At 39.6% G+C, this 14,114-nt stretch overlaps 2 protein-coding genes across 2 annotated transcripts; one reads left to right on the forward strand and one right to left on the reverse strand.

Annotated features, from left to right (window-relative positions):
* Positions 1 to 7,808: 7,808 nt before the first annotated feature.
* Positions 7,809 to 10,417, reverse strand: Sac1 (phosphatidylinositol-3-phosphatase SAC1). Its single transcript, XM_017911794.1, has 8 exons — positions 10,319 to 10,417; positions 10,140 to 10,231; positions 9,727 to 10,067; positions 9,514 to 9,625; positions 9,076 to 9,422; positions 8,619 to 8,996; positions 8,375 to 8,542; positions 7,809 to 8,282 (listed from the first exon to the last, which is right to left on the reverse strand). The coding sequence occupies exons 1-8, from the start codon at positions 10,354 to 10,356 to the stop codon at positions 8,004 to 8,006; spliced, it is 1,755 nt and encodes a 584-aa protein (XP_017767283.1). The 5' UTR covers positions 10,357 to 10,417; the 3' UTR covers positions 7,809 to 8,003.
* Positions 10,418 to 11,336: 919 nt separating this feature from the next.
* Positions 11,337 to 13,548, forward strand: Mdh1 (malate dehydrogenase 1). Its single transcript, XM_017911730.1, has 5 exons — positions 11,337 to 11,514; positions 11,856 to 12,051; positions 12,268 to 12,590; positions 12,670 to 13,047; positions 13,123 to 13,548. Exons 1-5 carry the CDS (start codon positions 11,512 to 11,514, stop codon positions 13,222 to 13,224), a joined length of 1,002 nt encoding a protein of 333 aa, XP_017767219.1. The 5' UTR covers positions 11,337 to 11,511; the 3' UTR covers positions 13,225 to 13,548.
* The last annotated feature ends 566 nt before the right edge of the window (positions 13,549 to 14,114 follow it).

The following is a 14,114-nucleotide window of genomic DNA, read 5'->3' on the forward strand; positions in this document are numbered from 1 at the left end:
GAGCGGTTCTATTGGACCCGCCTCTGCAATCGATAACCCGCCATAAAACACAGGCGTAAAGCGCCAGGCAAAATGTTTTACGCCCTTTACTCCGTCCGAGTGGCCGTATAAACGCGACTGCGAGAAGAATAGAAGTCGAACTAACGACAACGAAACGAATGTGCCGTCTGCGGAACAGGGTCGTGCTCCCAACTACCTGGCGCTGTATTTATGAAGTCCCAGCAGCGAAGAAGCCCGTGCCATAAATTCCACGTCGAAATCTCTTAATCCCGAGCACCCTCGGCGCAACCGGGGCAGCCGATAACGAATCCAGCAAATCAAAATAAACGATACGGGGCCGCGAATATCCGTCGTGGAGCGTGGCTGGAAATTGATGCCTACCGCTGTCTGCCCTGTAGCACGGCCAAAACACGATAAACCTCTCGATCCGGTTTGTTCCCACGACGCACAAATTTTCTGGCAACTCGATGGCCGACGGTCTTCGGTTGCCAGCGGTACAACAATGGAGAAAATTGTAGCCTCTCGAATGGACCAACAACGCTGCCGGCAGGATCTAAGGTAATTGGCTGAACTTGGTCCTGCCTTCCTTCCATTCTTTATACACGTTTCTCTCTCTCTCTCTCCCTCTCCGTCTCTTTTCTCTTCTCCCGGACCTCGTTCTAGCTTCCTTCGTGGACAGGTTCCCAGGACGAGGGAACATCGACGTAGACTGAAAGAAAGGAAACGGTTGGTGCAAAGGTCCGGCACTTTTTAGCCGCGCGCCACGTGCAAACCGAGGTACAAACAGGGTCCGAGTGTCGGTCGGTTTGCGTTGTTTAATTCATGAACCCGCCGCAGGCAACCGCTCTGCAGCCAGCTGGGCAAGATTGCCTACAAATTACCGGCACAAGAACGCCGCCGAAAGGTCGGCCCACGAAACGTGCTAATCTACCAGCGTTTCGTCGCTGCGAAACAATCGCGCGTATATACACGAGAGGAAAGAGGAGAACGGGAAACCGAAGGGTGAGAGCAAAGAGGAAAAAGGGGTAAAAGGGGGAAAAGGGCGAAGGGAGGGCTGCGGCAGAGGCGGAAACGAGAAGAGGAAGAAAAAAAGCAGGGTATTGCGTTAATCCGACGCGCAAATTTCCGCGGTCCGCGTTCATAATGCGCGTACGAATTGATCGGATATCCGCGATGCGAACGAACGAGCGAACCGGCGTGCTTATATTGACTTTTAATTTAAAAGCACGATCGCGTCGACACGATTCGGCAGATTTTATCGGGACTCGTTGCTAACTACTGTTTATCAAACACTAACGAAATCGTTCGCCTGAATACCTAACATAATTGGAGATCTCTCGTTCGGAATCGAGGCGCGCGCGTGAATTTAACGAGAATAGCTTCCGCCCGTTCGCGTCCGCGTTTTCCTCCTGCACCACCCGATTCCGCGGACGGGGAAGAAATGGGGAAAAAAATATGCAGGCGAAACAGCGGCGCGAGAGTACCTGAAGGGAAAAAGCTAACGCGTCGTCGGGTACGTTTCTATGGGTCGTTTCGAGCGAAAAATGTCGCGTCGATGCGTATCCAATTCGCGATAACGTAGGAACCGAGCATAGGCAAAGAATCGACTCGATATTACGGCTCACAGTTCCGCGTTACGCAAAGCTCCATGGCGTCAAGATTTTCCCTCTACCGTTCCGCCAACTTTTTCGTCCACTTTGCTTCCGCTTTTCATCCATGCCTGCACATTTTCCTTCGCTTTTTTCTCCCCGATGTATTCGTACCTCGCTTTTCGTGCCACCTTTCAAACACCTCGCGCCTTCCACTCGAGAAACTGGAACGGTTACCGGAGGATACAAACGCGAAATCGTTAAAGCAGACGCTGTAACCGGAAGTTGGAACATCATCGAAACGCGTACTCATGCGAACGTGTCATTTTTCCTTCTCTTTTTCCTCTTTCCTTCTTTTCTTTCTCCTGGCAAATCCTGTAGAAAGCAGCTGTAGTCTAGATTGCGGTAACGTAGGAGAATTAAAAGCTCCCCGGTGTATTCCCGTGGAATAGGGGGCGGCCGGAATATTTTCGCGAGCTGCAAATGGCGCACGGTGGCTTCTTTTTCGTCACGCCGCTACCCTCCGTCCCGTTTCGCCGCTCCTTTTCCCACTCGTCCGTCCGGTGTTCCCTCATAAAAGTTAATAAGCCGGCTGGCTGGGTTCGTCGATCCCGAGGAAATTGCGGGAGACCAAACGCGCCTTCCTCGCGACGTTTTATACCCCTATTCTATTCGTCGTTACGACCGGCCTTCTTCCCCTGTTGCACTGTTTTCCACCCCCTTTTGCTTCCCGCCCCCGCCTTTTGTCGCTGCCCCATGACCATTTCCTCCGTCGTTCTCGCTCCGTGTACACGCTCGTCCGCACGGATCCATCGCGCGATCGACCCTCTCTCGTCCGTGTCAGTCGCAGCTGATACGCGTAAAAGTAGACAAGCTCGAGCTGCAAAATCCATTCTAGCCGCGGGAACGAGCGGCTAAGCTACTTCCCGTTAATGACACTCGAACGGAACGAAATGTCTGCCGGTGGAATCTCGTGTACGAGGGGATTCCCTGTTTTTAAAACCCGCCGATCCATCGACGGACAAAAGCTTCTCGAAGATCGCATGGCGCAACGGCGATCTTACCTTAATCGTCTTCTTTTGCAGCGTGCGTTTTAACTCCGTCGCGTTAAGTGGTCGGTAATCGTGCTTGTATACACAGAGCAGCGCAGCAGAGACGAAATCGGCAGAGTGGAGCATCCAAGTTGACACGGTTCGAGAAATCCACACCGCGATATCTGTTTAAAAAGATAGACCGTACATCTCACTGCGCCAATCGGCCTCCCTCTAGTTTCCCTCGCTGTTTCGAGAGATACTTTAATTTTTAAACAGACGACAAACTTTAATACTCCCTGGGAGAAGCTTCCTCCTGGTTGCCCGTCCTGGCTGCAAATTTCTTCCACGGAATTATTCCACGCGACCAGAGTGCCACTTGGCGAACGAGCGTAACGCGTGCACACCCGTTACTCTTCTCCGTCCTCTTCCCCCTATCTGCCCGATTTCGACGATCGTTATCGTTCATTGAAAAATGTAATCCATGGGTCACGCTTTGATCATGCCACGGAATTGATGGGCGTTGAATGCCAAGCGAGTCGTATCAACGAACCACCGCGTAGCCGCTTTAATCATTTAAAGGAACGACTCGCTATTTCCGCTAATTCGCGAACTCGCGCGGACACCGGCTGCTCGCTTCCCGTTACCGACCAATCGATACCGTTTCAATCTGCGATTGAACGCGGCGCGAATCTGAGAAGTTGCTGATTCGCTATTTAATCATCCGGTTGAACGTCGCGATACCGTAATTGCAAAATTCGTGCGGAATGAATGGCGAGTTCGCGCCGCTTATGCCATTTCCCCGACAAAATATCCGACGATATCACACGGCGCCGGCGGGGGACGGGGTTATTAAAAGCTGCACGGCGGCGGAGCGCAATTTCAATAATACCGCTTTAAGCTCGTCGCGAACATGCCTGGAAGAAGCGCGTCGCTTCTGGCACAGAACGCTCGCGGGCCAATTTATTATTCCGGAGGTACACAACGCACGCCCAACGGGCCAGATGTGGCCCATCGACGCAAATTACGCGAGCCGCGACGATATTTCTCCAAAAATTGCAACGGCCATCCCTCCGCCCTTTCCACCCTTCCTCCAACCATCGTCCACCCTGCTACCTGCTACGCCAGCCCCGGACCGCCGCGATATCGCGCGTTTTATTAGACATTACGATAACGTATATGCGCGAAACGGCGCGTTATAATTCCAGTAAGACGCATTCCCGCAAAAATTGCGCGCAATCTTGGAACCCTGCGATAGCGTGCGACGCCTCGAACCACACGCGCGACGGGGTAATTTTTATTAAAAACCAGGGCGACACGGCGGATGTATAGGATCAACGCGACACAGCTTTATTATCGCGGCTTTTAATATCTCTCGAGGACGCGGCGCGTTTAATCCGCCTTCGTTTCCTTCGTTTAACTTCGTCAGACGCCGAGGGTGAGATCCACGGGATTCATCCAAGCATCCTCCTTTCGATGGTCAGCTCGCGTCTGGATCTCGCTTGGAAACTCGCAACGGGAAGATCAAAGCCGTGCCTATCTCGTCGGCAGACGCACCGCGTAACGAACTTCAATCGCCTCGAATCTACCTGCCGATGAGAGTAAAGAAATTGAAATTGAAACGCCAAGCAGAGGAGGCATCTCGATGACAGCCGGCAGACGGAATCCGTTCCCGTTCAATTATTTTAACGTGTACGAACGACGAAGAAGCGAGGCCAGCTTCTTTTCCCCGGTAGCCTGAGTCGTTTGATCTTTGCCGGTAAACGTTCGGCGAGACGCAGCAGGCGACAGGGGAAGGAAAGAGAAGCGAGAGGTGAGATGGTCGCGAGCAAGGGAAGAATGCAAAAGGAGGAAGCGGAAATAGTCGCGAAGATCGCGAGCAGAGCGGTGTAGAGGGGACTAGAGACACAGGGCAAATAGAGAGGGTTGCCGAGAGGTCGGAGAGACGTATGACTCCCAGGGGAAATTTAGGTGCGACCTCCATGTATCACGGAAGCTACCGTAAGTAGCTACGTAACCGACGTACGTACACCGCATACTCGCGCGATCCTACATGCATCCGCTTGTACACGCGCGAACAACGACCACATTGTACGCGCGACCACCCCTAAATATGTTCGCAACGATTTGCCAATCGGGCAATCGCCGTGTAAACGACGCACAAAACGCTCCAGCCGGCAAATTGCGCGGCCCAAAAGCGAGATTTACAGAAACCGCGAACCTACGGGTGACGCGGAGATATCACTGCGCCAGAAATGGCTTCCCTCGTGGATCGTCCGACATCCTCGTATCCGCGTGTTTGCCGAAGATGGAGATTGCCATGGCGGTGTCCGCTGATGTTACGATTTAACGTGGTACTACACGGCATCATCGAATTCTTAACGTCTGAAAGGAGAATTGTTAAATGAGTAAATAAGCTAACGGCGGTTACCGCGTAGAGAGAAAGAGGGGCGGAAATGGAACTGGGCGATTACGTTGGAAAAACGATGACTCGGCTGAAAATGCATTTCTCGAAAAATTTCCACCGGTACTCTGGCATAAAAGAATAGATCACGCGCCGCTGGAAAGCTCTCCTCGCGCGCTATAAAAATCCGCTATCAGATCACTTTCCACTCGAGGGGCGTGAAGCATGTATAATGGCGGGTAGCCGCGTTTTCCACGGATGCAAACCGGCGAACGATCTACAACACCACGCGCAAGCAGGTGTAAAACCGAGCACTGCCTACACCTACGCTGTTACGAAATTCTTCTCGCCGCCTCTCTCCCTTTTCGTAACTGCCATGAAGCTCGTATACCTGCAGCGATTTCGATAATCTCAAACGCGCAAACGGATTTTCGTTATCCCACTCGATTCTAGGCAAATTGATCAAAATGTCGGATTTGAACCTCTTCTGCTTTTGACCATAATTAATTCGTTAATTGCACTTTAATTCGACACTCGCTCGAACAGTCAAGATGATCGAAATGAAAAAGAAAGAAAAAAAAAAGCGATATAAAATGCTCTGCGCAGTTTACAACCGGACATTTTGTGACAATGAAAAATACTCGACCTCGAACGTCGATAATCGATTTTCATCGAATGCAAGAAGGTTAGATGAAACACCGGACGGAAAGTGAACGCAAAGTGAACAGCAGCGCTCGTAGTGGCTCTCCTCTTTCTTCGTCGCATGCCGAACACGAAGATCCTATGGATGCAAGAGAAGAGGAGAAATGGTAATAAAATCGATGCCCTGGATCTGCCGTCGGTTTGTAATTGAATCAAATTAATCACCCTCGTCGACCTCGAGTCCGCACTCTCCTCGCCGCTGTAGCAGCGCGCCGCTTACCATCTCCAATTAATAGCAGAAAGCTGCACGTTTCGTTGGAACTTTATAAAACGAATCCAATTACGGGCGACCGTTTGTCAAAGGCTCAAAGCCACGGAAAGTTTCACCTCGGTTCGGAAATGACGTCGCCCGCCTGTTTTCCTTCCCCTCCTCCACGTCTCTGTCAATAGGAATAAACGAGAGGCCGACGGACGCCCGACCGTCCTGCCATTAGCGTTAAAAGACACCAAGAAAATCGTATAATCGAGTCTGCTTACCGTGTCTGGCTGTTACAATCGACCATGTAGAATAATCGACTCGTATGCGCGAAAATTTCAAGTATATTCGTGAAGTTTTGCGATAATCGAAGTTATGTTTAATCGAGGAAGTAAATAAACATCCTTGTTATCAAAGATCGACCTACACTTCGACACGGGTGAATTTCAGGCTTCTCGCCCATTCCCTAAACTAACACGTGTCACGAATCTAACCACGAACAATAGAGCAATTCTCCCTGTTTAGGTAAACATCTCGACTGCTAAATTAATTATGCTTCCTGAAAGTACATATTATCCTACATATCGTGGGTTTATATAGACGAAGAAGTATAAGACAGTCGATTGTACTTGATTTTCCTTTAAAAAATTTCTCGCTTTTAAAATGTATACTTAGGAGCCTGTAAGTAAAAGAAGGACCATCTATAGAATATGACAGTGGCATTTTTATAAAATGCAGTTTATCTTTACAACCATTAACTTTCAAAATTAACAACTTTTTTTATAATAAATAAGCGTCAAAATTTGGCAAGATCTCATAATATTACAAATGTAATAAAGATAAAAAGAAAGAAATATCGACGTAAGAAACAAATAGATTGAACACCGCATCTTTACCTTAATATTAGTAACAATTTTTAACTATAATTGAATTTGTCTAATTGGTATACTAAAGACGATATGGATCCATATTTAATTAATAAATCAATATTCGCGTTACAAAATCATCCGATTCATAAATAAATCACTAATGAAATAAATTAAAATGGAGGTTGATTTAATTTTCCTGACTATAAGGATACGTTAAACGTGTTTGCAAGAGAACAAAATTTTATTAACGCAAACCCGTTCCAAGATATCAATTGAATAGGTATCTGAGTATGAAAGTTACTTCTTAAATATTAAAAAATATTTCTTTACCAGAATGTCCCCCAATCTTTTGTTACAATTATTAGTCTAACTACATGGAATTGTAACTGGTGATTATTACAGACTTATGATACATTACAACTTTATAAACATTACATACTTTGGTTCGATATTATACGCCTACAAAAACGTCGGAATACATAACACTTTGCATGTCTTAGAATGCAATCCGCTTTTTGACTAGGTCTTCTAGTACTTACAAATTACAAACAATCGTCAAGATTGTATATTCCTTAAAACCTGTTTTCTTTTCTTATTGATAGAAATCAATATTAATTTATTATTAATTTCGATCAATTTTGTTTACATTGCAAATAGATATAACATACCGCCTGACACCTGCAAGATTTTAAAATAAACGACCAAACGGTGAGTAACTGCAGGCAATCTATGGACGGTAAATATCAACGCTATATGCGAACTGATTTTATATACGAGCAAATGTTGCTCAAAATTGGAATCTTTTTACAATACTTTACAAGATTTTTTAAAACGTGTCAAGTTATAGTAACTGAAGAAAATACAAGTAGGATTCCTCATAAGCTACACCTTATCCTATTTAAAAAATGCCGTAGTACTAACAATATCGTGATTTAAAAAGAATTAACTACATTATCCATCTATATACATTGATAAGAACACATCTGTCCAATTTTACGACACTTACCCCACCTATAAAATGTTAAACAAAAATTTCCAAAACTGGAAAATGCAGTAATACACGTACGAAAAATATTAAATTGCCTTGTGATTTTCTTAAACCTATACGAGGATGCGATTAAAAATTTAAATGTGAAAAATAATAAGGAATTTTTAAAACTTTGCAATTTAAAAATATTATACGATATGTGCTACCTACACCTAAAAACTTTTTTAAAGCAATTTAGGTTTATCCACGTATTGCTTGCCGTGATGTATAATAGTTGCAAATGTACCGGCTACCATAGCACCCCAAAATAGCATATACAACAAAATTTCAGTAGTGTATCTCGAAGGCAAGATTATATGAGCAACCAGCATGGATGATGCAACGAGAAGTACCACAGGGAATGTAGCATAACACCAATTTTTTTCCGAGTCCAGAGGACATTGGATTAACGTACATTCACCATCTTGTACGATATAACGGCCCAAAAACAAGTCCAATGAATCCTGTTATACATGAATATAATATAACTTCTTATATGTAATGAGGTATACCAGTAAGAGATTGCAAATAAAGCTTATAGGTAAAAGATGCATACCTGTCTATAACCATCGGTAAAATTATTTTTATAATATCTCGTTATTGAATTCCAGCCATCTCTCATTGCGCCTAACTTAGTGCGTTTTCCAGTTCGAGTAAAATCTGTTTTCAGTGCACCAGTACCTGAGTATTCGATACTTATTATATCTGCATTATCAGCCCAAATCTAGAACCAATACATTAAAAATAATATACACAAATTTCAAATAAAAAAGAAAGCATAACTAAAATAATACATTTACCCGTTTGAAATGTTCTTCGACACTAGGATGATCTTCGATTCTCCTAAGAATTTGCAAGTTTGATAACACATCGTTAAGCACTCTCTTTGCAATCATACTTTGAACAACATTCGTCCTATCAAGACAGTCGATACAATTGGTACGAAAAATACCATCTTGAGCTGACAGCAGTGTTCCATCTTCTAACAATAAAAAGTAACCCATTTGTTCTAATTCGTGACTTAATCGATCGAGTAAGACATTTAGACGGTCCCATCTTAATCTTCTACATTCAGCATGAAAATCAAAACTTTCGTACCGAACGTTTTGATTATTAATTCGTTGTACTACATTGCGGTATGCCTTTTCAAGTACAGCTTCTGGACCACGCTGATCGATCTGTATAACAATTAAAATATCAGAATTAGATTAACAATGGTACAAATTTAATTTTCTACAATTGCTTTTATCGACTTACCAAATTAATCAAAATTTGCTTTCCATAATGAAATATTTGAGTTTCAAAATGTCGTGCACATGCAGTTTGATGATCTTCACGAATATTCAATTGTGGTTTAGGTTTATATTTTAGATTTGGTGCCTGGTTCCAAAATAATGGAATAGAACCCCGCGTTTGTACAAAAGACATACGATGACCATTGAATTCGACTAATTGTTCTGTTTCTACATAATTAGAAACATTACCAATGGAATCTATACCACGCGAAAACAATCTTGTCCCTGCACGGTGCACGCTACGTCTAGATACTATACCAAAATTAAACGATGTACTACCAGTTACAGTAATAGTATTTAATGACACAACTAAAGGAACAGTTAAGGAAAATATATATATCCTAAAACTGTAAGAGAAATATATTTTACTTCTCTTTCTTTTTTTATTGTGCAAGGATACATCCATGAATGATAGGTAGACAGAATTTATAATGCTCAGGTCTTGATGTTAGATCTTGTAGAAGGTAAGCATTCCATATAAATCTGGGATCTGCCCTATCATGAAGTGGCATCTATATAATAGAAAAAATATGTTGAAATAATCAAACACAAATAATTATATAGAAATAATAACAAGTAATAATAACAAACAATAATAATAATTAATAATAACCTGTAAAAATTCAGGTGGAGTATTATGAAGCCTTTGCATTGTGTGACTAAGATCATATGTGTAACTAAAATAAAAATAAGGTGTACTTAATACAGATTTGATCATCTCTATATATGTTGTATTATTTTGCACTTGTTTTTCGCTGAGATGTAGCAAAGACTTGGAATATGGTATAATTTCTGTTAAAACTAGTTTAAAAATTTGATGACCAGCTATAGTTCCAACTTCTGTTGCATCTGTTATCACTATAAGATATCGGCATGCTAATAGCCGTATAGTTCCTATTATACCCCATATTTTCCTGCGGCTTGCACTTGATGGAATTTGACCAGCTGTACCAACTAATTGATGTATAAAGTGTTTAAAAAATCTATCACGCAATTATATCAACTGTAAGTTATAATTTTAATTACCTTGTGTATAAATTTGCTGACTCACTCTATCTACTACAAGTAACACTCTAGTTCCAATAGTTTCTACATAGAACTTTTCAGGTGTTATGTATCTGAAAAAGTAATTAATTATCAATCTAATAAAAATGTCAACACATGGCTTTTCAAGTAGTAATTATAATTATATAAAAAGTACTCACAAATATAATTTGTCATATACATCTGTATGTAGCTTCATACTGCTACAAAATAACTTCTGCAATGCGTATTACGAAGATACAAATTAACAAAAAATGAAATACAACAACACAAGGAAAATAAACTACAATGCTAATAAATATTGCCGTCTGTACATATATGTGAAGTAGGTTATCATGTAAACTTAGCTACAGACAAATTGTCAAACTGTTGTCAACTTAATATTTGAATTAACATGTTCAAAATGTGTCAAAATCGGAGTAACCTCCGCACTTATCTAGTCCCTTCTATCCCTCGCGGCACGATCCACTATACAGTGCTGATACTGCATGACCGCAGCAGATGTTGAAATTTTAGGTCGTCATAGTAGCCAACATTTTCCTATTCGTGTTATAGATAACACCACACCAATGAATAAATATTCAAAATTCTGATTTGGTATAATATCCTGACCAAATGTAATAATAACTCTTAAAATACAGATTATAATTAATCAACTACTTTCAAATAAAAAATAGAAGAATTCATATAAAAATTTGATATGTTCAAATTATATATCACAGTATCATTAGATTTTAGATCGCCAATCATTCTTTTAAAATTTAAACGTACATTATTGACTTTGTAACATTGCTAAATAGATGGCAGTAAAGTAGATTGAGTTTCGATTGGATACTTTACTCAACTAAATTTTTGAATTTCCACACGATACCTGTAAATATTATGCAACAAAATTTTATCTATAAAGTATGTATTTGACATTAGTATAAGACGGAAATATATATTTAAATTATTCTAAGCTTCTTGTTTAAGTTATTATTGTTAATTGCAAACGAGTTTGTACGTATACATGAGAAGAAACAACGAAATTTAGTTTGCACATATATTTTTTTATAAAAATTAACATTTTTGTATAATAATTCCAACTTAACTGTATAACAAGAAAATTATATTCTTTATGTACATGTAATGCAACTTATAAATTAAATAATACGACATTTTTATCAATTAAAGCTGATTTTTATTAAAACACGATCTCCAGAACTATCATTCGAATTCAAATCTATCCTCCAGTCCAGTCGCTGTTATTACACCAATCATTCTAAGTGACCTTAGTATTGCTGGAGAGTTCGACAGTTATTGTCTGGCCTATTATTTAAAAAGCTTATCATTCAAAAAAATTAGCGCTGGAAAAATGGTAAGTTTGAAAAAATATATTAATCGTTTTACATTACAAAAGTAATGCAAAATATTTTTAATTTTTATATTCTGAGTAATAATTGTTTAACCTACATTTGACCTTCAACAATTTTATAAAGTATTAACACTTTTTAATTTATTATTAATTTGTTATTCTAATGTAGTCTACAGTATTTAACCACCTGTATTAATGGAATCATTATTTAATGAAATATAAAAGCACAAAATGAAATAACCTCTAGAAATTTATTATTACATTTATAATTGGCAATACTTATAGTTCAATTTTGAATACTCAGTGTTTGTAAAATAGAATTCATGTTTTTTTAAATGTTTTAGAGTGAACCAATAACGGTGGTGGTTACGGGAGCAGCAGGACAAATTGCTTATTCTTTATTGTACCAGCTTGCTGCTGGTATGGTTTTTGGACCAAATCAACCAATTAATCTTCATTTACTAGATATTCCAGTTATGATGAAAGTATTAGATGGAGTAGTTATGGAATTAGAAGATTTAGCTCTCCCACTCTTAAAGGGTAAAAATAAAAATTTATAGTTAAAAGACTATTAACGATATAACAAAATATACCAGCATTCTGAAATTAAATATTGTAATAAAAATATTGTACATTAGATAAAATTCATTAGATCATATAATAATATTATTTTTTCTACATCATTCTTTTACTTTAATAAAAAATATGTACATATTTTTTTACATTTTGTTTATTGTATGAACTTTTTACTTGCAGCAATTGTTCCTACAGCTGACCCAGCTGTAGCTTTCAAAGATGTAGCTGCAGCTTTCCTTGTTGGATCAATGCCCCGAAGAGAAGGAATGGAAAGAAAAGATCTTTTAGCAGCTAATGTAGAAATTTTTAAAGTTCAAGGGGAAGCTCTAAACAAATATGCTCGAAAAGATGTTAAGGTTCTAGTTGTTGGCAATCCTGCTAATACAAATGCTTTGATTTGCTCTCATTACGCACCATCTATTCCAAAACAAAATTTTACTGCTATGACTAGATTAGATCAGAATCGTGCTCAAGCAGCTGTGGCATCACGATTGAATGTACAGGTAATTAATTTTAAACTTATATTAAACATACATGCTCATATACTTTTCAAAATTGAATAAATAACACATTTGTAAATAGGTTGATAAAGTAAAAAATGTTATTATCTGGGGTAATCATAGTTCAACCCAATATCCTGATACTGCTCATGCTACTGTGACTCTTGAAGGTTCCACTAAATCAGTGCCTACAGAGATAAACAATGAAGACTGGTTGAATAATATCTTTGTGGAGATAATTCAAAAGCGTGGTGCAGCTGTAATAGCTGCTAGAAAAATGTCATCTGCTATGTCAGCAGCTAAAGCAGCTGGAGATCACATGAGAGATTGGTGGGTGGGGACTAAACCAGGTGAATGGATTAGCATGGGTGTGCTATCAGATGGCAGTTATGGAATTCCAAAGGATATTGTGTTCTCTTTCCCAGTTACTGTAGAAAATGGACAGTACAAAATTGTTCAAGTAAATTTTTCTTCCTAATGTCTTATATTCAAATATATTTTGAAAACAAAAAATTAATTTACATTAATTTTTTAGGGACTTTCAATTAGTAACTTTGCTAGGTCAAAGTTAGATATCACAGCCAAGGAATTAGAAGAAGAACGTGCAGAAGCAAATAAAGTGCTACACAAAAATTGACTACGATCAATAAATTCTGGTTCTGGAAGTGACTTACCTGCCCTAGCGAAACTGTAAAAAGTGAAATAAAAATTTTTGGTATTATAAATTGTGATATGTAATATATAGGCTATAATAGCCTTATGAAACTAAAAATGACATTCACATGGTACAATCTATCAGTAATGTATAAGATACAATATATTGGTGGTATGCATTGATGATACATGATGCAAAATCTAATGAGATGTCTATATATCTTTTTTAACTGGTACAGGAATTGTTAAATACATATGATTATATTCGTAAACTGTATAAAACATGTAACAAATTATGTTAAAAAACATGTTATACTTTATAACGTTTTTTTTTTGTTGTTTTATTCTTTCCCCAAGAATCAATAATAATTTATATTACAGTAATAGTAACTATTCCTCATATCGATATCATTATCAATCTTTTCACATTTATATTATTTTCATATCTTCTTCTAAACACTATTATTACAAGTATACTGACTTCCGCCTATAATTATAATTATTGAGTGAGCATTAAGTAGCATATTGTACAAAGATGCAGAGTGCTCAGCTTGCCAAGTCTTCAGAACGTTTCCATCGAAATGCTTTCAAACACTTTATATCTTCTTTCTCGTGACATTATATTCAGACACCCACGCGTCTTTATAAACATGGTGATAAGTTGATATTTAGTTAAAAGAACAAACATTTGAAGCTGTGAAAATTGGTCTAGATGCTAAAAAACATCGTTTTCATTGTGATTGATAAAAACTTAGCACTTTGCACAAGTCAATTTTGATTCACATCTTATGCGTTTTTATAACGCTCTATATATGCGAGAGGCATTTTGATAAAGAAAGTAAAAGCTTTCATCAAAGATGCCTCTTCTTATTT

This window comes from Eufriesea mexicana, unplaced genomic scaffold (assembly GCF_001483705.2).
Source record: "Eufriesea mexicana isolate 0111107269 unplaced genomic scaffold, ASM148370v2 scaffold474474858, whole genome shotgun sequence".
NCBI lineage: Eukaryota > Metazoa > Arthropoda > Insecta > Hymenoptera > Apidae > Eufriesea > Eufriesea mexicana.

Excerpts from the sequence above, each read along its gene's own strand:
- Sac1 (XM_017911794.1), bottom strand. The coding sequence starts at position 10,356 with ATGAAGCTACATACAGATGTATATGACAAATTATATTT. Across the intron at positions 9,423-9,513 it reads TCTACCTATCATTCATGGAT|TTGTGTCATTAAATACTATT; the intron begins GTATCCTTGCAC and ends CTGTTCCTTTAG. Across the intron at positions 8,283-8,374 it reads TTACCGATGGTTATAGACAG|GATTCATTGGACTTGTTTTT; the intron begins GTATGCATCTTT and ends CATGTATAACAG.
- Mdh1 (XM_017911730.1), top strand. Across the intron at positions 12,052-12,267 it reads AGCTCTCCCACTCTTAAAGG|CAATTGTTCCTACAGCTGAC; the intron begins GTAAAAATAAAA and ends TTTTACTTGCAG. Across the intron at positions 12,591-12,669 it reads CATCACGATTGAATGTACAG|GTTGATAAAGTAAAAAATGT; the intron begins GTAATTAATTTT and ends ATTTGTAAATAG.